The following is a 22,940-nucleotide window of genomic DNA, read 5'->3' on the forward strand; positions in this document are numbered from 1 at the left end:
ATAAGGCACAGGGCACTGAGGTTCTGTTCATTTCAAGCCCCACTTGAAATAATTTCTGCTTCTGGGTCATTTTCAAGATTACTGACCTTTGGTCTTCAGTGTTCATTCTGCTCTTAAACCCACAAGTGAATTTTTAATCTCAAATATTTCATTTTTCAGTTCTAGAATTTTCCTTCCATTCTTTTTCTGTAGTTACATTTCTCTTGTAAAATATTCCACTGTAATACATGATACCCACTTTTCCTTGTAAATTCTTGAACACATTTATAATAGTTATTTAAAAATCCTCATTAGCTAATTTCAATAACTGATCATCTCGTAGTCTGCTTTTACTGATTGTGCTTTCTCTTTGGGATGTGGCACATTTTTCTGCTTTTTTGTTTTCTATTTTTGTACTCCAGACATTTCATACAACAGGTTTTAATTCTTTCCTTTATTGCTGTTTCTTTAGTGTGGCTGTTAGGCTGATCATCCAGAGTCCCCCCACCCCAGGGGCTGCTTTAATCAGTGCGTTCACTGTGCTCAGCCCATGTTGTACCCCAGCCCATGCTGCCTGGGGCCCTGTCTGCAGCTGAGCTGGACGGAGGCTGGACTGCAGTCTCAGGCACCATGGACTCATCTCTGAGTTCAATTCCAGCACGGTCCTCAACCCAGGCACCAAGGCTACACAGGACTGCGCAGTTTCCTCTGCTCTCCAGCCTCCGTAAAATGCTGCTTGTGCCGCAAAAATCCTGGATTAGGCATTGAAAATGTCCAGGTCAGGAGTCTGTGTTGTGCTTCAGTTCTTCCCAATTCCACTCCATCTGGTCACTTTACTCACCCTTCAAATTCTCTCCTCTGTTCAATATGCACACACCTCTGTCTACCTGCACCCAAAATGGGCACCTACCCTCATGTTGGTAAGCTTGCATGGCTCTTTGCTTACTTATAAAGACCTCATTTCTCCCTGGAATGACTTCTGTAGTCCTTTCTTAGGTACTGTACTTTTCAGTAGCCCCAGTACCATGGCGGCAAAGTTCTCTCAACTCCTTCTGTATCCTAACTAAAAGTGGGAGCCTTCCCAAACTGTTTTTGAAATCATTTTGGTGCATGAAATAAAAACTTCAGGACACAGCCTTTTTTCATAATACCTTTGGACTCTTACTGCACAGTCAGCCCTTCATATTTGTGGGCTCTTGTTTTAGTCTGTTTTTTTTTTTTTTTTTTTTTTTTGCCATTGTGACCAAAAGACCTGGCAACAATTTTAAAGGATAAGAAGTTATTTGCTGCTCATGGTTTCAGAAGTCTCAGTCCTTAGACTTCATTGCCCTCAGCCTGAGAGGAGGCAGAACATCATGGCGAATGAGAAGAGCAGCTCAGGACATGGCAATCATAGGAAGCAGAGAGAGCTCCAATCACCAGGGATAAAATATAAACCCCAAATGCATGCCCCAAGTGACCCAGTCCTCCAGCCACACCACACCTGGTACAGTCTACCCAGTTGATGCCATCAGGGGTTAAGGCACTGATTAGGACAGGGCTCCCGTAACCCAGTCATTTCACCTCTAAACTTTCCTGCACTGTCTCACACATGACTTCAGGGGCCACCTCACATCCAAACCATAACAATTCTGCATCCACAGATTCAACCAACCACAGATGAAAACACTCTTTAAAAAGTTGTGTCTGTGTTAAGCATATCCAGAATTGGTTTTTCTTGTCACGATCCCCTAAATGATAGGCTATAACAACTATTTACATTTATAGTGAGTAAGGTAATCCAAAGATGATTTAAAGCATCGGAGAGGATGTGCGTGGATCAAATACTACCCCATCCTAGATGAGTGATTTGAGCATCGGCAGATTGTGATATCTGCAGCAGGTTGTGGGGGTCCTATGGAATTTATCCCCTGCTGTACCAAAGCATGTCTGTATTGAGTTCTGGCAATTTGGGGGGCTTTCTGGGGAGAAGAGGGTACCAAGGATTGAACAGCCACATCCCCTGCCCTTTTTAAATTTGTTTTATTTAGAGGCAGGGTTTCACTAAGTTGCTTAGGACCTTGCTAAGTTGCTGAGGCTGGCTTTGAACTCATGATCCTCCTGTCTCAGCCTCCTGGGCTGCTGGGATTCCAGGAATCTGCCCCCACGTCCAGCTAGTTGGCAGGGCTTCTGCCTCTTGAAATGTTTGAAAAATCACTCTTCTTGGGTGTGTCCTAATCAGACTAAACTATCAGTTGACTAAAACGTCCTCTTCTTTTGTAGGAAAATGTCTGAAGCTAATATGGCACCTCTTTGATAACCACCTAATTGAATATTCTTTCTCACTTCATGTCACTGCCTTCACGGGTAGAAAGTGCTACCAAGAGCTGCGTTGTGGTTACTTTAATTCCATTGCCAAAACTTTCATATGGTTTCCTGTATTCTAAAGGGAAGGCAGCGTGCAGTTGTCTTCTTTCTAAACTTCTCCTCTTATGAATCAGTTCTAGTATGAATAAATGTCAGAAGTTCTTATTAAGTGGTTAAAGCTGGTGCCTCGTGTCAGTACTCTAGTCTTAGGTAATGATGATTAAGCAGACTTTGTAAAGGAAATGCCAGAGTTGTAAAGAAATTGCATTTATTACTAACTAGAGAACACAGGATAATAATAACAATAGTGCTAGGGGTGCAGCTCATGGGACAGGGCTTGCCTAGGGTGTGTGAGGCCCTGGGTCAATCTCTAGCACAGCCAAAGAAAGGAAGGAGGAAAATAGCAACAATGTTTATAAATGCTCACCCTCTGCCAGATTCTCCTCATCCTTACATCTTAGAGAGAAAGAAATCATGAGGAGTGGTAATGTCAAGGATCAGAGCTGCTTTCCTTCAGAGAAATGGGCATTTCGGTAATACTTAGTAAATAGTTGAATTGTGTACTCTTTAGTCAAAAAATAAATTGCAAGCTGGGTGTGGTGGCACATGCCTGTACTCCCAGTGACTCTGGGGGGCTCAGGCAGGAGGATCTCAAGTTGGAGGCCAGCCTCAGCAACTTAGCAAGGCCCTAAACAAGTTAAGGAAGCCCTGTTTCAAAATAAAAAAGGGCTGGGGATGTGGCTCAGTGGTTAAGCACCCATGGGTTCAGTCCCTGTTACCAAATTACTTGATTAATTCATTTAATTAAATTGCAGTAGGAAGAACATTTTGAAGGTAAAATATGTCTAAATATAGGCTAAGTGAAGGTGTGGTTTTTTTTTGGTTAAGAAGGCAGTTTCTCCAGTCTGTTGTATCAGACTATGCTAAATATTTTTATTAGCTAAAGAGCTAATCAACATAAGATATGATTTAAGCTGATGCCAAAGAAGTATCAATTAGGAGTCCTGATTATTGTTTGAACCACAGAGTTTTGTTTCATGCTATCAAAACTTGGCTGTCAAGGAAACCAGGAAAATGTACCTGTTCCTGGGACTGGGAGGCCCAGCAAGCTACGGCCTAACCCTGCCATGAGGAGCACTCTGGGCAGTGAACTGAGAGAGACAGAATCACAGCACGGGGTGTGAGACTGTGCCACAGGAAGTGTTGATCACTGGTCAGGCAATAGGGGCTCAGGTGGCATATTAGCCACCATGGCCTACCACCAACATTTGTCTTTATAAAGGGTAGGCAGTCCTTTGGGAGAGGCGAATGGGTGGGGATAAGTCAGGCCATAGCTTCTGTGCATTCCTGAGTTTGGAAGTCTTTGCTAGAAGTCTTTACTAGCTGCAGGCAATTTATTTGACTTGGCAGTGTTCACTGGCCAGGCCATGATTTGGCGGCCCACATGTTGTTCCTTGGAAGGGATTTGAATTGTGTTTGTGTTTTGGCTTAAGGTGGTGAGCTGGAGGACCAGAGAGGGGACAATGACCAGTGCAGAGGCGTTCTCCTAGCTTCCCAAAGAACAATCTGCAGAGAAAGTATCTCTCCCTCCACAGGAAGAGAATCCAGTGTGTTCTGGACACCCGTTTGCATCATGGCAGCTGGTTCTGAAGCCAGATCATCTCTGGGCGCCATTACGGCCATGGTATTTTGGGGACATCTGAGCCAGTGTGGTTGGGCAGGCCCGTGTGCTCTCTCTGGGCATACAGACGTCTTAGGTGGAGTATCAAAAGTTACACACTGGCTGCAACGCAGGAGGTGATCCTCAGTGCGACACCCACGGCCTCCAAGACTGGAAACAGTGAGCGCTTGGAGGAAGACGGAGCAGACAGGGTGGACAGGGCTGTAGAAAGAAGCTCCTGGATTAAACCCACTGGCACCCTCACCAGAGTGGTGACTTGCACCAACAGGATGAATATTTTTAAGGCTTGGTTTCCTCACTTGTAAAGTGGAGGGGTCCCCAGGAGAGTTGTGAGGAGCACTGAGGGAGTCCGTGGAGGTGAAGAGCTCTTCTGGAATCTGGCCCACAGTAGATGCACATTAAATTCCAGTCAGTTGATGTAGAGCAGAGCAGAAAACCTCAGTGTGGAAAGAGAAGAACGTTGACTCCATGGCACTGTTAGAGAGAGATGCAGGCAGCCGAGTAGCTCCCTTCTGTACCTGTTGCCCTTCCATGCCTGGCCATCGGGGATATCGTGAGAAGCACAACCCTGGATAGCAGAGATTGATTCTTCCCAAAAGACTGGCACAATAGTCTATGGAATGCTGACTGGGACTGGGGTAGACAACACAGTCAACTCAGAAAGAATGGATGGGAAATTATATGTACCGCCCACCAACATCTAATAATCTCTTAGAAAGCAGGAGTGGGCTGCATCGAAATTCCTTTTGAAGATGAGGTACAACTGATAACTTTATAGCAGGTTTTTTTGTTGTTGTTGTTTCCATTAGTAAGGTTGAAAGTTTCCATTTGTGTGTGCTAACCAGCAATAGTGATTAATACCAGTTCTGTGGGTTGGCAACCTGGGCAGTTCTTTGGCTAGTCTAACCTCAAATCACTCCTGGGGCTACAGTCAACTGGGTTCAGCAGTCTTGGGGTGTGCAAGATGGCCTCTGACTCCTCAGGCAGTGAGTGCTGGCTTTTGGCCAAGGTACATTGGCCCCTGTCCACTTGGCCTTTTATCCTCCAGCAGCCTAGATTGGGCTTCAGCAGAGGAAGTGGCCCCTGGGTTGCAGGGATTGCAAAGCTTCTTAGGCCTAAGTTCCGGAATTCTCTCCATATTCTATTGGCAAAGCAAGTCAAGTCCTCTCAGATACAAGAGATGGAGAAAAAGTGTCTAGCACAGTGCCCAAGCAAGACAGGGGCTGGTCCTGGTTGGGCATTCATCTCTTGAGGCATTTCAAGTTGGGGTAAGGAACTTTACCCAGATAGAGAACCAAGTGAAGCCACTCGGGGGATGGCTGGGAGTCCCTGCAAGTGTGGCCCACAGTTGGCCAGCCTCCGTGCTGTGAGGAAGACCAGGCAGTGGCAGTAGAGGGCTGAGGAGGCTGGAGAGCTCCATGGACATCCTAGCCACCCCCCCCCCCAACCAGAACAAGGAAAGTACTGGAAGAGTCAAGGAGGCAAAGGAAGAAAACACAGCAGGTAGGTGGAGCTGGGGGGCCAGACTGATATGAACACCTCCCTGCACAGATCCACTGACTGACCTGCTCTCCACCAGTCCCTGGAGGGCTCCCGAGAACTTCTGCTTCTTTAAAATAGATCTTCTCAAATTCCACTTGCTGGCTCTCCCCTGCCCACCTCAATAGATCTCACAAGCTCATCATTTGTGGGGCAATACTCACCTTTGGGTTCTGCCCTTTGAAAATTTTTCTGCAAAAACCGATGACTTGTTTATGTGTTTTGTTGGTTGGTTTTTAAATGGCACTTCTTGATGTGTGTGTGTGTGTGTGTGTGTGTGTGTGTATGTGTGTGTGGGTGTGTGTGTGTGGGTGTGTGTGTGTGTTTTCCCAAAAGCTGATGAATTTTCTTTGTAAAATTTGGGATACTTTGTCCAATATAAAAGGGTCACAAATTGGCAGGTCAGGGAGACCCCTACAATAATGTGCCATTTTTGTGTTTATAATATAAAAGGATATGTTTGGTAATAAACTATACTTAATCATAGATTGTTTAGGCCTAAATAAAAATACTCCATGGTAGTAAAAAAAAATACTGTAAATGCAATAATCAATACTATATTAGCTATTCAGGAGTATTTTGCATTAAGGTGACCATATTTTTTAAAAAGTCTATAAAATTCTGCAACAAGATTCATGATGCAGGAGACACTGTGCCTGCAGTGTGGACCCCCAAGCCCTCCAGGCCCAGCTTGGCCCCTGACACAGGTGACTCCAGTACGTACTTTATGGATGAAATGATGATGGTGATGATCCGCATCTGGCAGGCAGAGACAGAGGGCGTGAACACCTGGAACCAGTCAACCAACCACCCAAGGCCTGATCCTTACATCTGATCTTGAATGGCTTCCAGGATCCTGTTGAAGTTCATGAAGCATGAAGAAAGTGAGAAGGAGGATTAATTTAGACCCTCCAGAACTTTCAATTCAGAAGGAATCTTGACAGTCAACATCTAGTCTCTCCATCCAGTTCACTGTCCTTCCCTAGGATGTCATTAGCAGTCACCTCTGAACACTTATGAGTAAAGGAACCCTTTTCTTTGCCAGCCTTTGGGTTCCTGTTTAATTTTCTATTTTAAAAAGTTTTCCTAGGCTCTACTCATTGGGGCCGGGGGGTGGGGTGCTTGCCTAGTGTGGGCAAGGCCCTGGGTTTGATCCTCAGCACCACAAAAATACATACATACATACATACATTTTTTTAAAAAAATTAACAAGTTTTTCTTATATTGAATAGAAATCTGCCTTCTGTAATTTCTACATCTGACCCTTAATTCTGTATTTAGCAGTAGATAAACCAAATCTATATTCTCTTCCACAAAACCTTTCATCAAACTGAATGTCTCCCATTGGTGAACATAGGACAAAAGTTGGTGGAATTGCGTCATGCAAACCCAAAGGGATCATTATCTTGAACAGTTATGTGGCAATATGTGGCTAGTTCGGGGGCTACATACAGCATCTCATGGTTTTGAACTGTGTGGTTAGAGACACCGAGAGTTGACAGATTAGTCAGGGATTTGTCAAGAGTATTAATTACAAACTTTGAAATCTTGGTCAGGGAAAGTTCATCTCAGCGCATCTTGCAAATTTGATCAAAGTCTTTTCAGTACTGATTTGATGATGCTTAACCACAAGGTTGGAGAATGAAGGTTTTCATTAGAAATTATTGATGTCACAGAGCACATTCGCAGGGAAGATGCACATTTGGACATCAACCACCCATGCTCTTCCCCACCCCTCCCAGACTCCCTGTCCTCCACCCCCATTTTCTGGGCTCTCTTTTTTCTTTGAACTTCTGAAATGGCATTTTGGACAACTACAAAAAGAAACTGTGGTCTTAACAACATTAGCTGAGAGATGACTGCTACTTGCGGGGGGAGGGGGTGCTCATGTTAAGTGATGTTTTTTAAACCAAAGAATAAGCCAGGATACCGGGGAGTTGACTGAGATTTGGGGAATGAAAGAAATTTAGGACTGGCTGGGAACTTGAAAAATGGAGGAATACAGTACATAGTTGGTTATGGGAAAAGGTAAGCAAGCAATCCTCTACCCTTGTCAGTTTTGGAAAAACAATCTATTGTTTTGGTAGCTTGTTTCTCCCTCCCCTTCGGGAATGAAAAAAAAAAATGTGCTGGCACCTGAAGAATGGAAAATGAAATAAAAATCCACCCAGGGCAGCTTCTCCAAATAACTGGCCTGCATCTTTCCCTCCTCCCTTCTGCCAGGGATGTTTCCTCCAGGCCTCCAGTGGCTGTCAAAAACACCGAGGGTGTCCGTGGGGTTCCTTGGTGTTTGGGTAACTGCAGGTCGATTTGGGAAGGTGGACGGTGCAAACATGCCAATAACTAGCTTTGGTCAGACATCGCGCTGAGTTTCAGGAAGCCTCTCTCCGTCCAGTCGGGGTCTGGAGGCGCTAGTCTGGGAAGATTGGGGCAAGTCTGTACTGGTTCACCTGTTTGGAGGTTCTTCTTGTTCAGTTGCCTCTGCGCGCCAGATGGTGGCACCCCAGGCACTCCAGAGGTGGAGAGGAGGGAAAGGGAGGGGAAGGGTGGGGAGAGAAGGAAAGAGAAAAGAAGGAAGGAGAGGAGGACGTCAGTTCTGAGACTGCCGTTCCCCAGCTAATTCGGAGTTTACCTGCCCCCGTCCCCTACGGAAAAACCCTAGGCTTCCGCAGGACTAGGTGTCAGAAAGTTAAGATTTTTCGCTAAAAAAAAAAAAGGGGGGGGGGGTTCCGAGGGTTTTCTTTCCGACCAACTGTTTGTACCCTCCTGGGTCTCTAGACTCTTAAGGGAAATTGGTGTCCATAGTCGATGAGAGCGCGGGTGCTTTTGGGTGCGCGGAAAGTTGCTGGCACTAGGTCGTTGTGAGTGCGTCAACATCTGACCTGTCCCCTTTGTGTCATGTTTTGCAGTTGCTGGATTTGTGTGACTCGGTGAAGGATGATGCCCTGAGGGTGGTCTCTGCCTTCAACATTCCACACACCAGCCTCCACGCACCAATCGCCGGGATCCCCTCCCCGCACGCCGCCTGGGCCTTCTACCCTGCGCGGATTCTGCCGCTGGCTGGGGAAGCGGAGCGGTGCCAGCGGCCCAAGCTGGGAGCCAAGCTGTAACCCGCGTGGACGGAAGAGTAGCGGCCAGTCGGCAGCTGCCCCCAAACTCCCTTCATGGGTGTCCGAAGCTGGGGCAGAGGCCGAGCTGGCACGCGCGCGGCGGCCGCCCGCGGGGATTTGGGTGGCGGAGCAGAGGTCCAGCGGAGGCTTCGGAGGCACGCAGTTGGCTGTAGGGCAGAGCGAGCCTAGACGGCCGCCAGGGAACTAAAACACTTGGTCCTTTTCCTGTAACCCCGCCTGTCCCGGCCGCGACCTTGTCTAGTTTTGGCGCCGGATCCCCTGAGACAATCAGAGTGGGCTCCCCCGCGAGCGCACCCCACAGACGGGTGCCGCCAAAGCTCTGCTGTTAGCGGTGAGTCAGATTCCCAGTGATTTCGAAAAACTCTGGTTCTGGGTGAAAAAAAAAAAAAATCAAAACATCAAAATCAAATACCCTCAGGCGAAAGGAAACAAGAAAAAGAAAAAAAGCCCCATCCACTCCCGGCGCGGGCAAAGGTTTAGCCAGCCACTGAGGCTTTTCCAGTGAATCAGACCTTTGGGGCTCGGCGGGGAAACGCACCGGCAGGGGGAGGGGAGCTGAGCCTGGAGTTGTGCTCTGAGCAAAGTCAGAACTTGGGCTGGTCCTCCCAGGCGGGCGGTTTCCGGACCGCAAGACAACGCGCGGAAAACATTTTTTGCCACGTGAAACTGTAATCTGTTCTTTAGAAGAGCACAGACACCAAGTTTAATAAAGAACCTGGGTGCTGGCAAGGCGCCTCCGCTGCTTGGCGAGGTCGGGGGAGGGGATCTGGGGAATACATCGCAATAAATTGGTTTCGGAACTTGGGAGACCACACAGGCGGCGCCTGCGGTCCGTGGATTTCTCATTTCTTAAATCCCAGTTGCACGACTTCATTCTTCTTTCTCTCAGTCCAGCTCATCTTCTCTGTCTCTCCTTCCACTTCTCATGACAGCGACAGGAACACTGCCCCGCCAGTGGCAGCGAGAGCGACGTCCAGGACGGGTAATCCAATACCCACCGGCCCTTTCCACGCCGCCCTTCTCTGGGCTCAAGCCCAGTTCCGGGAGGACCTCCCTACCCAACACCAGAAAGCCCTAAAGGCTCGCGGTCACCTGAGGCGGGGGACCTGATCCCAGCCGCCCAGCACAGCCTGGGTCGCGAGCAAAGCAGGAACCTCCGCCTCCAGGCCGGCTTCCTTGTTGCGCCCCAAGTATGGGTGCTTAGCCGGTTGCTTTCCCAGAAACCTTTGTTTTTTTACGGTTGTTCACGAGGTCACACGAGCGGGCGACACAGGGATGGTGGAGCTACTTAAGGACAGGCAACCCCGCATTCTGCTGCGAGGTTCTTTTCCGGCCGGGTCTACGTGGCCCGACACGGCCAGGAGCGCCGAGCACGCCGGGGTGTGGCGTGTTTGGGGCTCTCGGCTAGAGGAGCTGGTTCCTTTGCTCTCCCCCGGGTAGGACAAGGAGTGGCCGAGCCGCAGGCGGCTCCGGCAGCTACCGACAGCCGCAGGCGGGAATTTCTAGCCCGGGTCAGCACAGACCTCGGCCTAGGAGTCTACCTCGCTGCATCCACGCACTTGCCATTTCCCTCTTGTAGCGAAATCCCCGGGCGGGACTAGGCGCGTGTCCTCCAGACCCTTTGGGAACCCGTGGCTTCCTTCACCTAGCCCAGGACTCGCCAGAGAAGGAGACTTTAACCTGAGACTGTGCTGTGTCACGCTGACGTTAGATCTGCTTCTGAACACAAAAAGGACCAAGATGGCCCGATGGCAAGACAAGGCCTCCTCACTTGCTCCTCTAAACGGGAGGAGGCTTCTTCTCCCGGTCCGCGGGTTTGCGAATTAGAGAGGTCCCTACCTGGAGTTTTCTCAATCCCCACCTAGCAGCCTGCAGAATGTTCCATTTCCGGACCGACCTCCCACTGCCCCGCCGCGGTTGCCTCGAAGCCTCGGGTTGGGGAGCGGGCAGGAAGGCCCTGGTCACCAGCCGCGAGGTTGGGCAGGAGTGCAGACCCAGAGGAGCCATGGGAGACGGAGTTTGGTCTCCTGGGAAAGGGAAGAGTTGGGGCCACGGACTTCGAGGAGGAGGAGGAGGATGGGGACGCGAAAGGAGGAGGTTCGGGGGATATTGCGACACCTATGCGGCTCTTTCAGTGAGGCCAGAACTTCGCTGTTCCGCCTGAGCCAGCTTTAGCCCGCTGAGGAATGGTTCTGGCAGGTCTCTCCCCCAGCAAATTTCGGGGGTCCCAACAGAGCGCAAGCACCACCTTTTCTCGTCTAGAGGCCGAGACGCTTCTTTATGCCCTTTTATTTTCTTAAAATTATTTGAGGTTTTTTTTTCCATTTCCCTATTTGATTTACTCTGCGTAACCTCGCACCCAGGCTGCGGAGAATGCTCCTCCTGGGATCACTCCTTGCCTTTTTCTAAACTCTCTTTCCCACCATGGGCTCTGTCTCTTAAGGAGATTGAGCGCCCCACAAACGCTGGGTAGCGTCTGCGGGGTGACAGGAGGTCTCCTAAGAGTCCGGCGCAAGGCAGGGCGAGAGAGGTGAACATCTTGTGGATTTGGGTCCCCCTCCCCCCCGCCCCCGAAGGCCCAGATTCTTGGAGAAGGAAGAGCTCAAAGACCCAGCGTCCAGCCTCGCATCCGCGAGTTTTCAAGGACCAATCCTGTCACCAAGCTGGCCGGAGCGGTGGAAACTGCACAGTAAGGGGCAGGGGCGCCTCCAGAGGCTTTCACTGGCGGCTGTAGCCAGGCTGGGCTCAGACCGTGCCCCGAGCGCCCCCTCTGTTCTGCCGCTAGCCACAGCGGACACTGGGTGGGGGGAGTGTAGACTTCGGAGTGGGGGATGGGCGCGCATGCAGCGTTAGCAGGCCGAGTCACTCTGGTAAACACGCCAGGGCTGGCGGCGCGCGCGGCAGGGAACCCGGCCCGGCCACCCCCGCCTCTACCTGCCCCGGCCTGCACGCGCCAGCGGCCCGGGAGCTGCGGAGGCGGGACTTGACAGCCCCCCGCCGGGGCGGGACCTAGCGGGGGCGGGGCCCGCGGTGATTGGCGCGGGCGTGGGGCCGCCAGTCTGAGCAGGGCTGCAGGGCCGCGCAGGTTTCACTTCGCTCCGCGCAGCCGCTGGGTCTCTAGCTCATAGTATCGCGGCTGCGTCCGCGCGCCAACACCGCCGCCGCGGGATTCCTGCAGCCAGCCTGCGAGCCCTGCCCCATTGCGGTCAGAACCGCTTCGGGCAGCTAGGTTCGTGCCGTTTCCCGTCTCCACCACCTCGGCGCCCTTCCTTGGCTCTTGTCCCCCCAATGTCTGACTCTGATTCTCGGACTGAGAAACGCAAGGTAAATACCTACGAGTCTGAAGCAGCGGGCCGGGGACGTTTGGAAAACAGAGGCGTTGGAGCCCGTATGGCTCCCTGTAGTGCCCGCTTTCCGCGCACGTGCGGGCGGAGACGCTCCCATTCGTTCCGCTTGTCGCCTGGCGGGAGGCGGCGATTGGTGTGGGTTGGGTTCCTTCCCAGGCTGGGGCATTCTGGGGAAGGGTCGTCGGCGCTGAAGCTTCGGGCACTTAGCTGAAGTAGGATTCGAATCGGGATGCAGCGCGCGGAGGTTGTGCAGCGTCGCAGGCCAGGTTGGAAGAGAGCGTGCTCTTACCGCCGGGCGGGGAGCTAGAGTACCCGCTCCGCGGCACCGGGCCGAACACCCATGCCGGGAAGTCTCGCCGCTGGCTCTCGCGGCCTGGAGTAGTGAGTGACCACTCTCCAGCGTGTTTGGCGTATTGGTTTTTGGGCGCACGGACTCTTGGGGAGAGTTTGCGGAACTGCAGTGGTGATTTAAATAATGAGCCCGGGATTTTCCTTAAACTTATTCAAGCTAGAGTTTTGCCCTGTTTAAAGTGCCTGGGGGCCCTGCTCGGTCTGCGGGCACCCTACGGACAGTGCCAGCGCGCGATCCACTGGCAGCAAGAGACCTAGGGCCTCCGTCGACCGCCAGCGCCACAGCGGGGACGAGCCCCGGCCCGTAGAGCTTGGTTGTCCTGGAGGCTCCCGTGCGCCCTATGCTACCCCGGTCCGTTGGCGGTGCAGGCTGGCGGCGCCGTGCCCTAGGTGTCCTGTTTACCCTGAGGCTCTGGAGTTGCTGGTGGAGGGCTCTTCGGACGCCGAGGATTGGGGTGTGGATGTGCACGCTCGTAGCCTGGGATGGTGGTCGTTCAGATTTGGTGCGAATCCGCGGCGCACAGGGAGACAGGTGAGGAAGTTGCTGGAGTTGGATGGGTGCTGCAGCCCGGGCAGATGAGGCCGTGGGGCTCTCGCCCTGACTGGCATGAACGAGAACGGGTGGCAGGAAGGTGCGGTATGAGGACGGCCGAGCGGGTCCCGTGAGCGCAGATCTCGCTTTGTCTCCAGGTGCCCGGCTGCCCGGAGCAGCGGAACTTCGGAGGCGCGCGCGGTGTCGGGGTCGGGCGGGGCTGGGTGTCGGAGCTGCCGGGCTGCCGCCGCGGCCGCCGGAGCAGCGCTCGGAGGCGAGTTTGTCAACAATCGCCTAGCCTTTGGCGGCTGGACCTGTAGGCGCCGCCCCCGCCCCCGCCGCCCATTGGCTGCGGCGCGGAGCGACCGTGCGCGGGCCAATGGGGAGCGCGGGCACCGGCGCCAGCGGCGCGGGGAGGCCGGCGGTGCAAGCCGCGGCGGGCGCAGTGCGCGAGGGGAGGAGCGGGCGGAGGCGGAGGATGTTCCCGGCTGCGGCGGCCGGGGCAGCGCGGGCCAGAGGCGCGGCGCGCGAAGCCCTGGGCTGCCTGGCGGAGCGCGACGGCGGGCGGGCGGGCAGGCGTGGGCTCTGTGAGGCCTGGGGGGCTCCGAACCCAAGCGCGGGGTTTTGTGTCCTGCGGTGCCTCCGTGGTGACGGTCTGGGGGCGCCGGGTCGGCGCAGGGCGCGGGTCGGCCGCCGCGGGGCGCGGGCTCGGACGCTACGCACCGAAGGGAAGGGGCGGACGTGAGTTCGGTGTGCTTGCCTTCGGAGGGGAGGGTCTTTGGGGTGAGGGAGCCGCGCTCCCAGAGTGGCCGAGCTTTCGGAGTTAGTTGAAATTGTGGACTTCGCTGGGGGTGCCTGGGACGGCCCTGGGGGGCCCCCCACTTGGGAAGGTGCACTTAACAATACGGCTGCACCCAAGAGGAGTTCTGTCCGGTTTGGTGTGGCGCATGGGGCCAGGAGCTAGAGGGACCGAGGCGGGAGAGCAACAGAGCCCGGCCGATCCGCGCTCTGAGTTACAAACTCTATTGTGACGCACTTACTACGACTGACGGCCGCTGCCAAACCTTCCCCAGACTTGCTGCCCTCAGCATTTTCGGCAAACAATGGGGCCGGAGCAGGGAACTCGGCCAGCCGCCTGTAATCACTGCATCTGCGCCCGCTCCTGTGCTCCAACACCGAGTCGGGTCCCGGGAAGTCAGAGCCCGCTGGGAGCTTCCGACTTGATGCAAGTCTGTCCAGAGCAAAAAGCACATGCCAGTAGGCTTCAAATGAGCCGCTTCTCTTGAAACTTGTGTGTGTATAATGTGTGTAAGAGCACCAGCTCCACCAGTAGTTGACATTGTAGTAACAACTGTTTAGTTTGGTGGTATGAAGTTTAGTCACGCCCCTGAGAGAAAGAGCTGCACACCTTTGTTATGTTAGGTGCATTGGAGGGGGGGGACTTTCAGAAAAGTAAACAATTTAGTTTTAAAGTATTTGAGACTCAAGCATTTTTGATGAATTGGTGTAAGCAAGATTATTTTATTATAATCATTATCTTGCTGAAGATCATCATAGGTTTTTTCTTTCTTGCAGAAAAAAAGACCAAATGGCAAAGCAACCTTCCGATGTAAGTTCTGAGTGTGACAGAGAAGGTGGACAATTGCAGCCTGCAGAGAGGCCTCCCCAGCTCAGGCCGGGGGCCCCTACCTCCCTTCAGACAGAGCCTCAAGGTAATCCCGAAGGCGAAGGGGACCGCTGCCCCCACGGCAGCCCACAGGGCCCGCTGGCCCCACCGGCCAGCCCTGGCCCTTTTGCTACCAGATCCCCGCTTTTCATCTTTGTGAGAAGATCTTCCCTGCTGTCTCGATCCTCCAGTGGGTATTTCTCTTTTGACACAGACAGGAGCCCAGCACCCATGAGTTGTGACAAATCAACACAAACCCCAAGTCCTCCTTGCCAGGCCTTCAACCATTATCTGAGTGCAATGGGTAAGCAATGCCCGGGTAAGGGGCAGTGGTGTGTGGTTGTTGGAATATCTGTTTCAAAGCTGTGTGTAGCATTGAAAGTCCCCTTTTAGGGCCTTTCAACTGGTTTAATCTGTATTTTCATGGGCACAGAGGATGTATAAAGTCAAATATCAAGCCAGCGGGGTTTTTTTTGTTTTGTTTTTAATTCATGAAGTCTGTGGCATGAGTGAAGTCTGGGCATGAGCCTTCAGGGCTATAAAGCTTGAATTTCTGCTAAAGCACATAACCCTGGCACGGTATTTGGACCACTGGGTTTTACCTGTTAATGACATTCTGCCTGAAAGAATTCTGCCTGGTGTCCCTTTTCAAACAGCTTAATAACATAACTGAAAGTAAAGAAAGATTTGCAAGTCAAACATTTTCAAAAATGACATGTGGGGAAATTGAACTAGTTTGTATAGCAGTGCTGACATAGAACCATGAAGGTGGTTTGTTTTATGGGCAAATTTCCCCTTGGATTGGTGACTCAGAGTTTGGACATAGTACTAATGAGCTGGGGAATCAGACTTTATGTCAGGGATTCAGAGCAATGTTAGTGTCTGAACTAGGAGTGGCAAACATAAACACCCAGAGAGTCCTATCAGTGAGGGCAACTGTGGCAAGTTGGACAGCACTTGCCACTTCTGCTAGTCCCATCCTGATTGTTGCCCTGAGGGCATGTGGTCTCAGAGTAGCATGTATTCTAGTTTTGCAACATGGTCCTGGAATGCAGATTTTGAGCCTCATATTCTGACATTTAAACGTTGACAACTCACATTCTTTAAAACATTGCATAAGCCATTTTGAAACCTCTGCAGGCTCAATTTGACTCTGGAGCCTCTGGTTTGTGCCTGAGAATGTCCAGTCACCCTGGTGAAGGGAGGAGTCTAGGTTGGTTCAACTGGCTATTCTTCACTAATGGAAAAAGTTCCTGTCTTGATCATCATTCACCAAAATTAGATTTGACATTTGTTCACATTGGCTTGCTCTGCATAAATAAGACAAAGAAATTGGTAATGTTATGGATTAGGAAATCTAATATAGATTCTACCAAGATTAGATTGTACCTGCCATGCCAAAGGCTAAGTAAAAGTCATGGGATCAAACTCTCGACTACAATGACACACCTTGTATTTGTAAATATGTTGCAGCTCTGGGCAGGTCTGTCCCCATGTGACAGATGGGAAGAACCTCAGAGGAGTGACACTTGTCAGGGGTGGGGCACACCTGGCACAAATGACAAATTCCACTAGGGTGTATGCTGTCTGCACATCTGCCAAATGCTGGGGCACGGTTACTATATTATGTCAGGAGCTGGAAGTTTCATTGTTGCTATTGCTTTAGTCACTACCAGTGCTTCTGCTCCTGAGTTCAGGAAGTTCCTGGTGCTTGGAACTCTCGTATCCACAAAATATTCCAGTGCATATGTGAACCTACAACATTCTAATGGAGTTGCCAACGCTTTTCAGCATGGATGTTTGAAAACCTGTTTATTTTAAGGACCCTCTGGAAGCTGTTATGGTTTCACACTGCAGGCCTTTGTAGCGAGCGGAGTCTGCAGGTGTGGCTAAGGCATGGCTGTAGTTTCTCCTGCCTCATTAACTAGGAAGAGTGTTAGCTGGGTGAGTGAGTGTATTTTTTTTAAATGTGAAGGCAGACATGAATTGCATGCTTTTGCTGGTGGGGGGGGCAGGGGTGACAAATACTGTTAGCAAGCTAATTATAATGTAAGCACTGTTATTTCAGATGACAAATACTGAGCTTTAAAGATCACAATCCAGATTATTAAGCAGAGTTAGTGGCTTTATCTGTGAAGTAAAGAAACGGATCCCAGGGTTTTATTTTGTACTATGAACTACATTCTAGTAGATTGGTGTGAGAGCTTAGAATTTAGTGTGGCAGAGTAAATGGTAAGTTGTAAGGAATTTGTTTAAAGTTAATGTGCCAAGATAAGTTTTCAGCATTAAGTTTTAGGAGATTTGTGGGAGAGGATAAGTTAGTGTGAGGAGAGGACTTAGCCAGATGTCAGTTTATGAAATTGACAGATTAAATTAATAATTTTTATAGCCTCTAACTTCCTCTTTCTTCTGGCCAACCTCAGAGTCTCAGCTCCGTGAATGAAGGCCACTTAACACTGTGCTGTTATGTGGTTCTCTTATATTTCTGGCCATGTTTAATATTCCTTGCTCGGTCATCTCCATTGAGATCTTTAGTAGTGACCCTTTTGATAATTTTATTGAAATATCTGTTTTTTACAAAATGGTCTTGGGTGATAGGTTTGAGCTCCTGGAACAAATGTGAGATTGCAGAGAAAGAAGTACGGCTTAGCCAGGGCTCCTCCAGCCACAAAGTAGTTTTCTGTCTAGCGACTGGGGGTGGAGAACTGTGTGTCTTGAAGTTTTGAACCTGTATCTTTGATCTGATGACAAAGTGAAGGATTACTGGGGATTCATAGAAGTGAGGTGTTCCTCCTATAAACATCTTCATGTTTTCCTCCATTTTTCTGATTTTTCTGAAGACGTGTTGGAAGAACATTTTTATCATGAGGAGACATGGTTTGTACACTCGCTCAGTTTTTGCCTTCATGTGTACACTGGGAGGATTAGCTTGACAGATGTTCTCTTAGTGGGTAACTGATAGTTTGCATAAAAGTCACCCCTGCCTGTGGGTTCACCCCCCGTATCTTTTAGAATGGTCTGGCTATTATCAGTAACTTCGCCATGTTGTGTTAGAAAGTGTCTTAAACTTTATACTTGTTTCTAGTATGTCAGAATTCTCAGGTGGAAGTTAATGGTCTTCTGAACCCTCTGTACCCCTCAGCATACTGTGGGGTGTTACCCATTACCTCTTGCACCTGGTAATCATCTGACCCCTCTTCTAGATTGAGAGCTTCCTGTGGGAAGCATGATGTCCTGCATGAGCCTGACAGGAGAATTCCAGGATTTTTTCAAAGGGACCCCAGCTCAGCCTGTTACCCTTTCCTTGGAGTTTTGCTTTGTTTTGGTTTTGCCATGCTAAGGACTGGACCCAGGCCCTTGCCCATGCGCTCTCTACCTATTAATATCTTGAATTCATGGGTTAAATAAAATACAATTTTATGGTAGTAAAAAAACTAACATAAAATATTTACCATCTTAACTGTTTTGAAGTGTGCGGTTCAGTAGTGTTAGGAGCGTTCATGTCGCCATACAGCCCGTCTCCAGTACTTTTCCATCTTTTAAAACTGAAACTCTACCATGAAACAAAGCCCTGCTTCCCCCACCGCCAGCCATGGGCAGATCCATTCAGCCTTCCATGTGAAATTTGGACTACTTCTGTAGGTAGGATCAAAGTGTTCAGCCCTCTGTGACTGACTTAGTGCACTTAGCATAATGACATCTGCACTGTGACGTATGTCCCTACTTTTTAAGGCTGCATTACATTCTAGTGCAAAACCACACCACATTTTGTTTATCTGTTTGTTCATCCACCAGTAGACACTAGGGTTACTTCTGCCTTTTGGCTATTGTGGAGTGTGCCCCCTTGAATATGGGTTTGCTAAATCTTACCAGGATCCTGCTCTGAATTCTTCTGGATATGTACCCAGAGGTGGGATTGCTGGATCATATGGTGAGTAAGGGAGAACTGTCATGGAGTCTTACAATCCTTGGGTAGGTATGTCTCTCCAAGTACAGTAGACCAGCTTTAGGTCTTCTTAGATTTCCTTCATTATCGTCCTTTAGTTTTCAGTATGCAGAACTTGTACATTTATTTAGATGTATACCTAAATTTTTCATTTACTTGGGAGCAGTTCTATTAATTTTAGTTTCCACATGTTCACCTTTAATATATTATAATAATGAGAGTAATTTTTGTCCTTTATAGCCTTGTTTGAACTCACTAATTCTAGAAGCTTCTTTGTTGATTTCTTGATCTATCTATGCATATAGTCATAAAATCTGAAAATAGGGACAGTTTTGGGGTTTGTTTGTTTTTCCCCCCACTTTCTTTGCACATTTTTCTTTTTCTTGCTCTATTGCATTGGCTAGAACTTCCACCACTTATGTTGAATAGGAGTGGTACATGCTTCCCTGTTCCTGCTCTTGGGGGAATTCTTAAAAGATGAAGAAGTTTTACCTTTATTTCTAGATTGTTAAAAAGAGTTGTTGTTGTTTTTTTTTAATCATGAACGGAGTGTGTGTTAGATTTTATAAAATATTCTGTATTATTTAGTATGATCAGATGATTTTATTTGTTTAACATATTGAAATGGTGCATTACAATGATTTGTGGTGTCTAGGATAAATCCTACTTGGGTGGGGTTAAATATTTGTGCCTTGATTTTTGAGGTTTGTTGTTCGAAGTCTGTCTGGTTTTGACATGTCAACCTTAACAGTGAGTTTGGAAAGTGTTCCCTTCTCTTCTGTTTTCCTGGAGAGATTAGTTAGTATTAATTCTTTAAATGTTTTATAGAATCTAATGGAATCATCTAGGCTGGGAGGTTTCTTTGGGGGCACTTTTAGGTGACAGATTTCATTTCTCGGTGTTCGTAACGTTGTTCAGGTTGTTTCAACTTGGTTTGAGTTTTGCTAGTATGTGGGTTTTGAGGAATAGGCGCATTTCTTCTAAGTTGTTGAGTTTATGAGTATAAACATATTTGTAGTATCCCTTGTTACCCTTTTAAATGGATTCAGGATCTTGTCTCTTTGATGGTATAGGTATCTTGTGTCTTTTTATCTCTATCAATCTCAGAGGTCTATCGCTTTCTTGATTTTTTTTTTTTTCCAATCAGCTTTTAGTTCTATTGATTTTTCTCTTTTCCTGTTTTCAGGTTCTTTGCTTATTTCCATCTTTTTTTTTTTTTTTTTCGGGCTCATGATCCGTGTCGTCGGGTCTCACTGGTGGATGTGTTGGGTTCCCCAGTCCTTCGTTCCTGTGCAGTGGTTCTGCTGACTGTTGAGGGTGGTGGCACCGCCGTGTTGAGGTCCCCAGTTGTAGTGGTAGACCCTCTGCCTCTCCTTTCAGCGCCACCAGAGCTTGCTGTCTGTGCCTTCGCTGCTGTTTAGTGTGTGTAGTTGGCAGTTTCCTCTCAGTACCCGAAGGGCATGCCACTTCCTGCTGGTCTCTGGTGTTACCTGGAGCCATCTGCTGTCCTTCCAATGGGTGGCCTCCCATAAGTTACGGGCCATTTCTGCCTGGCTGCTTTCAAGGTCTGTCTTTGCCTTTCCAATGCTTTATGATCCTTGCCATCCTTAGATTGTAACCCCTCTGGGGGTTGCTCAGCTTCTTCAGTCTGCAGTGTTCGGTTCTAGGCCACGACTAGGAAGTTTTCAGCTGTTATATCTTTGAATATTTCTCGGTTCCCTGCCTCTGCCTGGGAACTCTGATAGCAATGTTAGTACTTTTATTGATCCCACAGATCCCTGGACTGTGTGTTCATATCTTTTCAATCTGTTTTTGCTCTGTTCAGATTGAGTAAATTCTATGGATTTGCCCTGCTGTTCATGGATTCTAGAGTCATTTCCATTCTACTAGTGAGACTGGCCAGTGAGTTTTTGGAATTATGTTTAATTGTCTATTTCAGTTCTAAGGTTTCTGCCTGCTTCTGCCAAGTCAGGGGGAAGTTCAAAAGCCTCCTTGGCTCTGTGGCTGCTTTCCTGGCAGAAGCAGGGCTGACTTGCATTGCTTCCTCATGTCCAGGTGGGTGTGGTGAGCTGGGCTCCCCCAGCCTCTGCTGACTGCCAGAGAGGAAAGCGGGTGCGGGGCTGCCTCGCTCTTCCTCATTCCTACAGGCCAGACTTGACCTCAGCTACCCTTTGCTCCTTGCCACTTGGCGGGGGTGAGGGGGTGGAAGGCTGGCTTGTCTGCCCTCACTGCTGCCACCCTGGCAGGGGAACTGCAGCGTCCACTGGCTGGGGATGGAGGACAGCTGGCCACACTGTCATACCAGCTACTCTGGATTGCCTTGCTGCTCCTGCCCAGGAGGGGCTGGGCGGTCACCCTGCAGAGCACCCCCTTCCCTGGGCCTGGGTGAGCCGGAGCACGGGCTGCCTGCTGGGCCACGCTCACTATAGGAGGGTGGGTGGGGTCCCTGGCCTGGGTGAGGGTGACAGGCTTTTCTGGGAGCATTTCCCTCTGTGCCTGTGGGGCAGTCCCACCTCAGGATCCCCGTGGGGGCTGAGTGGAAGGTGAGGAGGCCCAGGCCGTCCGACCATCCCGCAGCCTCCTTCCCCCTGTGGATTTCCTGTGCCTCCTCACGTGCGACCTGGAGGCCTTTGCTGGTCAGAGGGAGCCCTGGGGGCCGGGGGCCCCTCCAGCTCTTTGGCAGTAGGTTCTTGTAAGTGCTCATGGCTGCATTGGCCAGGTCCACTCAGGCCCCGTGGACGACTCCAGACTGGGTGGCTGAGACGCCACCCAACGCACCCCTCCCGGTTCTGGAGGCCAGGAGTCCAAGATGAGGGTAGATTTGAGCTCTGGTGCGGGTCCCCGTCCTGGGTCACTCATGGAGCCTTCAGGCTGTGTCCCCACATGGAAAGGAAAGGGTGAGGGTCTCTGGAGTCTCCTGTCAGGGCACTCGTCACACTGAAGGCCCACCTTCTAGTGTCATCACCTCGGGCTGGGCTTCACCTCTGGATTTGGGGACACAGACATGCAGAACGTAGAGGTATTGCAGGGGCTTGAGGGCCTTAGAAGTCGCCTCTTTCGCCCCTCGCTTCCACTCCCTGTAGGCATGAGAGACGTTTAACAGTAGAAAGCGACGATCACCAGTGTCTGCTGTCACCTGCTGTGTGGGACACTGCGCTGAGTCCGCTGGGCGTGCTCTGCTGCTTTCAGACCTCCCTCCGGGTCTGGTTTTACGGGTCCTTAGCGGGACTTGCACTTAAGAGAACCCATAGTTCTGCAGGGGAGTGGAGGCCCTGGGCTCTGTGGGAGGCCGTGGGCTTGGGACCCTTGTCCTCCACGGCTGTTGGTGGGCTGGGCAGGGCCATGCCTTGCCACCTGACCCACTGTGAGGCTGGAGGGTTGCAGCCCTTGCCCAGTGCCTGGCCTTCCCCACCCCAGCCTGTGGTCATCCTGCCTGTTCTGGCCCAGGGCTTCTGGTCACCTGCTATCCCGTCACCACCGCCCATGCCAGAATTAAGTCATCTTCATTCCTCTTGTTGGGCCAACCTGGGCCTCCTGGCCTTTCTGGGTGATGACTTGTCTGGCCTGGTCACTGTCCTGTCGTGGTCGGTGGTTGTTGGTCAGTAGCCAGGGTCTTTGCTGTGACCCTCAGACTGCTTTAACTGCTCTCCACAAGTCCCATCACTGTCGGCACAGGCCAGCGTCCTCCAAGACTCCGCCCACCCTGGGGGCTCTGCCTTCCACACACCCTCAGACTCTCTTTCAAAAAAATGCTGACTGTCCCCAGTGCCATGGCACATGCCTTTAATCCCAGTGATTAGGGAGGCTGAGGCAGGAGGATCACAAGTTTGAGGCCAGCCTCAGCAACTTAGCAAGACCCTGTCTCAGAGTAAAACATTTGAAGAGCTGGGGTAGAGCTCAGTGGTTAAGCACACCTGGGATCCATCTCCAGTACCAGAAATGAAGGAAGGAAGAAAGGAAGAAGTGCTAATAGAAAGGTGTGCAGGGGCCTTCAGCACTGCTTAGACACGCAGAAGACCAAGGGTCCTAAACGGACAGGTGGGAGGCTGATTCCTCCTTCCGACAGGCTGGGGCTTTTCATGGTACGGAGAAGAATAACGGCACGAGGGAAATGTTCCTGGCGTCGCATGAAGTTTGAAAGGTGACGCGGTGGTTGAGGGCAGCCTGGTGTGGTGGCAGCAGAGTCCCTGTGCACCAGAGAGGAGACACACCGGCAGCTTGTGCTGTGGGTGCTCGCGCTGGGGTCGGGTGGTGCTTCCTGTGCGTCTGGCACTTGCAGGCTCGTGGTGACTGGACAGTCAGGGTGAACCGTGGGTGACATTGTGGCCTGGATCTCTGTTCCCGGCCTGCCTGGCGCCTGTCACTGCCTCACTGCCTTCTTCGTATTGGTGAGGTTTCCGGGCAGGTGACATCAGGCCTTTG

The 22,940-nt window shown here is 50.5% G+C and overlaps 2 protein-coding genes across 3 annotated transcripts in view; both read left to right on the plus strand.

Moving 5' to 3' along the window:
* Acoxl (acyl-CoA oxidase like) overlaps positions 1-9,216 on the plus strand; it is a 203,921-nt gene extending 194,705 nt beyond the window's left edge. Inside the window, exon 10 of the mRNA XM_077792061.1 lies at positions 8,455-9,216. Coding sequence (XP_077648187.1) covers positions 8,455-8,655 — 201 coding nt within the window. The 3' untranslated portion in view covers positions 8,656-9,216. The remainder of the gene's footprint in view (positions 1-8,454) is intronic.
* A 2,347-nt stretch (positions 9,217-11,563) lies between these two features.
* Positions 11,564-22,940, plus strand: part of Bcl2l11 (BCL2 like 11) — a 31,837-nt gene continuing 20,460 nt past the window's right edge. The window contains exons 1-3 of one of the 2 annotated variants that reach the window (XM_026381755.2): positions 11,564-12,000; positions 14,482-14,618; positions 14,787-14,876. In XM_026381755.2, the coding sequence (XP_026237540.1) occupies positions 14,495-14,618; positions 14,787-14,876 (214 nt within the window). In that variant the 5' untranslated portion in view covers positions 11,564-12,000; positions 14,482-14,494. Of the gene's footprint in view, positions 12,001-14,481; positions 14,877-22,940 lie in introns of both variants that reach the window. The other variant, XM_026381754.2, reaches the window with a different exon arrangement.

The sequence above is a fragment of the Urocitellus parryii genome, chromosome 12, assembly GCF_045843805.1.
Source record: "Urocitellus parryii isolate mUroPar1 chromosome 12, mUroPar1.hap1, whole genome shotgun sequence".
In the NCBI taxonomy this organism is placed as follows: domain Eukaryota; kingdom Metazoa; phylum Chordata; class Mammalia; order Rodentia; family Sciuridae; genus Urocitellus; species Urocitellus parryii.